The 6,000-nt window shown below is 43.1% G+C and overlaps 1 protein-coding gene across 3 annotated transcripts in view; it reads left to right on the top strand.

Annotated features, from left to right (window-relative positions):
* The first annotated feature begins 251 nt into the window (after window positions 1–251).
* Window positions 252–6,000, top strand: part of LOC123754018 (uncharacterized) — a 38,211-nt gene continuing 32,462 nt past the window's right edge. For all 3 annotated transcript variants that reach the window (XR_006772345.2, XM_045736131.2, XM_045736129.2), the window contains exon 1: window positions 252–369. Coding sequence is in view for 2 of the 3 variants with exons in the window: in XM_045736131.2 (XP_045592087.1) it covers window positions 366–369 (4 nt within the window). In the remaining variant the exon portion in view is untranslated. The remainder of the gene's footprint in view (window positions 370–6,000) is intronic.

The raw sequence follows: 6,000 nt of genomic DNA, 5'->3' as shown, positions 1-6,000 counted from the left end.
TCTTCCAGTAAATAAGCTTATTTTCTAATTTCAATAATGATAATTTCCCCTCGAAACTCCTTCCTGGGAAATACGATTATCAAAATATGTCATTATTTGATTATTAAATGATTTTTTAAAGTGATTTGTATCTTATATTAATTGATTGGAAAGTAATACTAATGTCTTCACAGCGAGACATTTGTAAATTTCAACTCGAGATATCGCTGCCACCTCCCGTTTTCTGTCGCCTCACCTGTTGGGCGTGGGAGGACCGGGGAGACTAAGCTTGGTTAGTCACACAGCTGCAGGAGACGAGGGAGGACGTGCTCGACCTCTCTATACTCATCACTCTAAGAAATATCACTCCAGAGAACTCCAGAGAAATGAGTAAGTATCCATATAGTTTATATTCTGCGCGGTACGTAATGAGGGACAAAAGTTATCTTCATACAAACAGTGAAAGTCTAACAAATTAAAAAAAATGGATAATTTTGTGGAGATTTCAACGCGTCGAGGTAGTGATCCTATTTAGTAAATAAGATGAGTGAAGGTTCACCGCCGACCCGTGAACTTTGCAACCCAAGCTGGCAAAAAAATTACATATATTTCCCCGCGGGTATCAAGCGTGCCATGTAGGACAAAAAGTTACATACTCGATGGGAATAAAGGCTGAAGTGTGGGGTATATTGCGTTAGACTTGGGCACGACTGCTTCCTGGAGGGTAGGGGGGGGGAGGTGGGGGGGACACGGATCTAACCTTGTCAGGCTCCCGTCCTCTTACGGTGTCAGGAAACTGGCCTTTGCGTCTAATAATAAGCACCAGAGGCATACAAGAACGCACGCGTGTGGGTAGGGACAGGAAGGCCGTTAGTAATAAGACCGTGTTTCTTTACCCTAGCGATCGCTCTGATATCAACTAAGGGGGGGGGGGAAGAGATAACGGAATTACTCCCACCCACTTGCATTGGTCGGTACAGCGACCTTGTAGCTTGCGGGGTCGGCGTTCAATCCCCGATGATTCCAGGGAGTTAGGACACCGTTCCTTCTCTATTATATCCCAGCGACTTTGTCCTCATGTCCCTTTCGAGGGCTGTATAGTCATACTGGCTTAGGGTTTTCTCCTCATAATTACCTCATAATTGGGAAACATGATTTTGTATGATTTAGATACAGGCGTGAACATTAATGTTACCAAGTACTCTCATGACAGTACAATACAAAAAGTGGTAAATTCAATCGAAAACGTTACAGGAAGATTGAGACTGGCTTTAAATGAACTTAAATAGAATAAAAGCCTTTAAATGCAGACAACTGTATAATTCTAAGCCTGTGACATATACCAAATAATACAACCCACTCACGCACACACAAAATGAATTAGGCGACGTTTCGATCCACCCTGAACCCTTACAAGTCGTAACTCTTGTTGTATCACGAATTGATAAGGCTCCATGATGGACCGAAACGTCGCCATTTTGATAAGGCTCCATGATGGACCGAAACGTCGCCATTTTGATAAGGCTCCAGGTCGGACCGAAACGTCGTCACTTTATAATTTCACGTTTTGGCGTTGTAATTTGTTTCAGTGACGTTATTATGATTTATTCTCTGCTTTGTAATATAAAGAATGGTGCTAAATATCTGCGAGACAATGTTTCAAATTTCAGTCAGGCTGTGTGTGTGAAAAAATTTTGAGTTACGATTAGTAAGAATCTGCATCTAAGATAATTGCATAAATATTCTAAATAAGATGAAAAACGTAATAGGACTCATATTAAGAAGCATCAGTGACAGAAGTTCGAATAATCTCATGTGAGACCCACTTGGATTATCTTACCCATTTGAGGCCCAACTTGGATTATCTTACCCATTTGAGGCCCAACTTGGATTATCTTACTCATTTGAAGCCCAACTTGGATTATCTTACCCATTTGAGGCCCAACTTGGATTATCTTACCCATTTGAGGCCCAACTTGGATTATCTTACTCATTTGAGGCCCAACTTGGATTATCTTACCCATTTGAGGCCCAACTTGGATTATCTTACCCATTTGAGGCCCAACTTGGATTATCTTACCCATTTGAGGCCCAACTTGGATTATCTTACCCATTTGAGGCCCAACTTGGATTATCTTACCCATTTGAGGCCCAACTTGGATTATCTTACTCATCTGAAGCCCTACTTGGATTATTTTACCCAAGTCGGACTACAGTTGGATCATGGATAAAACTTTTTTGAAAGTATACAGATATGATTTAACTAAATTCCGTACATTAAGAATCCCCATTATGAAGAGCATCTTGTAAGATGAATTTTACCTTTTCTAAGAAGTTGTCGAGTAAAAACATGAAGTGTATAAATTTTGAGAGAGTTTAATAAAGCTGCTAATAGTATTAATCCAATATAATAATCAAAACACTCGATCCAAGTTAAAAAAAGTTTTGATTTGTAGATAATTAATGACAATAACCTGACTGGAAATACATAACCTAATCCACACACATATGAAAAGAAAGTGACGAGGCTTCGATCCCTCCTGGAACTTTATCGAGTAGCGGCTTAAGCTTTAACAAACAGGTAAATAACGGCTGGAAGCATGCAACATCACTGAAGCAAAGTCAATAGTAAGTTTAAAGCAAAAGTCTGGACAAATGCGTGTGTACAGGCTATGTTCAGCGAAAGTCAATTGGCCTTCTGCTGTTTCCTCTAAGTTTACATTCTCACTTGGGTGTTGGTAGCTGGCGGTGTCCTTGGCGGTGGCTGACGAAGGCGCTGCGGTCAGGGTGTTTATCCTGGAAGGTCAGAGGCCTCTACCGTAAGCAAGCCAGCGAACCAAAGCTTGGTTCTGGAAAGCCATAGATTCTCACCGTAAGCAAGGCAGCGAACCCAAGCTTGGTTCTGGAAGGCTAGAGGTTCCTTACCGTAAGCAAGCCAATGAAGCAAAGCTTGAACTCCGCCTCTCACTGTGTTTCTCAACTCATTAATGAAAGACCCAAATAATTAAACAATGGGCTTAAATTTGGGAAAGGTGGGTATATTTTGATCACTTATGAGAGTACAATGGAAAGCTCGAGACAGGATGCTAGCACTTGCAACAGATCTGTGATCCCAAGCATTCCCCCAGCTGCTGTTAAACCCTCTCCACCAGCAGCTGCTGCTAGTCCATCTCCAACACTGTGACCAGCTCTCACATCGCATCATTGATCCCCAAGTATCATAATGTGTCTCTCGCCCAAAAAAGCATGATCATGAACGCTAAATACGATTCATAAACTGCTACGGCCATGATCCTTTGAACCATGTGTTACTCAGTAGCGGGTTTCAAGTCACAATCATCGTAGCTAATGTGGGCTTTTTTTCTTGCACAGCCACCACAGATTGTTGGTAATGACAGGGGTGGGGGGGTTCTAGCCAGGCAGCAGACAGGTGTAAGCGTACGCAGATCCTCCCTCGTAACACATCTGCTGCTGCTGTTGCTGCTGTAACTGCTGCTGCTGCTTCTGCTACTGTCTAAGCTGCCGTGTCACCTTATTTACTAGCGTTTCTCCACCAAACTCAAATTCACGCTTCGTGATGACAAATGAGATCTGCCATTTGTTGACTTAGTCATTTGTTCCGATTCGCCGCCTCTTTACGACTGGATCGTCATTAGGGTCTGTTTGTTTTCCCCTCGCTGCTGCCTGACCTTCAGGAATGAAGCTGGAATGGCAAAAGTACGAGAGTAGAAAGGCAGATTGGACACTGCCTTGCTCCTCTAGTCAGCGTACACGTGCTTGCAAAACACACACACACTCACACACAGGGGTATGCCACCAGACTAGTCTCAGCACTGAGAGGTATGAGTTACGAGGAAAGGCTACGGGAGCTAAACCTCACGTCCCTGAAAGACAGACTAGTAATGGGGAGACATGATCACCACTAACAAAATTCTCAGAGGAATTAACATGGTGGACAAAGTACAAACTACTAAGCCCGGATGGAACACGAACAAGGGAATACAAGTGGAAATTTAGTACCCAAATGCGCCAGAGATATTAGAAGGAATCTTTTCAGCGTCAGAGTAGTTAACAAATGGATTGCATTAAGGAGTGATGTGGTGGAGGCTGACTCCATACACAGCTTCATATGTAGATATGATAGAGCCCAGTAGGGCCAATAATCTGTACACCAGTTGATTGACAGTTGAGAGGCGAGACCGAAAGGCCAAAGCTCAACCCCCACAAGCAAGCCTGTGTGTACTCACCCACCTAATTGTGCTTGCGGGGGTTGAGCTTTGGCTCTTTGGTCCCGAATGTGTGTGAATGTGTGTGTGTGTGTGTGTGTGTGTGTGTGTGTGTGTGTGTGTGTGTGTGTGTGTGTGTGTGTGTGTGTGTGTGTGTGTGTGCACGCATGCATTCAAGCGTGTGTGCGTGTGATACCGGGTGGTATTAAGTTGAAATAATTGAATCTCTTCCTTCTTCCTGTTCTGCTCTTCCGTCTTTAACTTTCATTTCCTTCATCGTGTTCCTGCGCTTCTTCATGTTCCTCATTATCCCTCTCCCCCCGTCACGTGCATCACTTTCCCCTCATGCTCCTTGTATCATTTTCGTCTACCATTTTAGTTGATAGCAAAGATGACAGCCAAATAGCAACTTCAACCACTGGCCAATACAAAACAAAATAATCTATTTCATCTACCAAGCCCGAGACTATTTGGTCTTCAGAACCAAAGAACTTGGACTGGACGGTAGAGCAACGATCTCGCTTCACGCAGGTCGGCGTTCAATCCCCGACCGTCCCAAAGTGGTTGGGCATCATTTCTCCCCCTCCCCTTTCAAGTGCTATATAGTCCTAATGGCTTGGCGCTTCCTCCTGATTCTCTTCCCTTCTACCAAGACCAATAAGCTCTTCTCTTACAAAGGTCAAGCTGTCACTGACTTGCACAATGCGCAACATATAGTGTCTTATTGCGCATTGTGCAAGTCAGCGTGGGATGATCGGGCATGACCTTCGTATATACGTCACTCATGATCAATACAAATGCCAATAATAATAGTCAGATAAATCGCATTAACGTGATATATCAATGGACTTAGGGCATAGGTTCGAACACTCATTAAGGCTCAAGTGGATTTATTCAACAATAATAGTTATATCGAAGGAACTTTCTACAGCGCCGTAGGGCTTGAATGAAGGTGAAGAATACATCCAAAATATATATGTGTAAGTGTATTACAATTTGGGTTTTATAATACACTTATTGGTGTATTGGATCTTTCTTTCACCTTGGCGAGTTATAATAATACAATTTGCATTATTTGTGTCATAATATAACCATATTATTCCCGGAGGTCAACGAGATAAACAGCAGTTTTCTCGTCGTAAATACTGGAGAAAATGCTTGAAGTTTAATAAGATACAAAATGTTATACGATAATTTTGCGATCAAGATTTTAATATTGCAAATGAAAACCAGGGTTATTTTTTCTTGAGGGACCTGACTGTACAAGACCATATTGGGGGAAGCTAAAAGCAAGCGCGCACACACACACACACACACACACACACACACACACACACACACACACACACACACACACACACACACACACACACACACACACACACACACACACACACACACACACACACACACACACACACACACACACACACACACATACACCATACACACACACAGTGGTTAACAAATGGAATGCATTAGGAAGTGATGTGGTGGAGGCTGACTCCATACACAGTTTCAAGTGTAGATATGATAGAGTCCAATAGGTTCAGGAATCTGTACACCTGTTGATTGACGGTTGAGAGGCGGGACCAAAGCTCAACCCCCGCAAGCACAATTCGGTGAGTATAATTAGGTGAGTACACACACACACACACACACACACACACACACACACACACACACACACACACACACACACACACACACACACACACACACACACACACACACACTTGGACCAAAGAGCCAGAGCTCAACCCCCGCAAGCACAATTAGGTGAGTACACACACAC

This window comes from Procambarus clarkii, chromosome 6 (genome assembly GCF_040958095.1).
Source record: "Procambarus clarkii isolate CNS0578487 chromosome 6, FALCON_Pclarkii_2.0, whole genome shotgun sequence".
Lineage (NCBI taxonomy): Eukaryota > Metazoa > Arthropoda > Malacostraca > Decapoda > Cambaridae > Procambarus > Procambarus clarkii.
The sequence above is the reverse complement of the archived record's forward strand: the minus strand, read 5'-3'. Positions and strand labels throughout refer to the sequence as shown.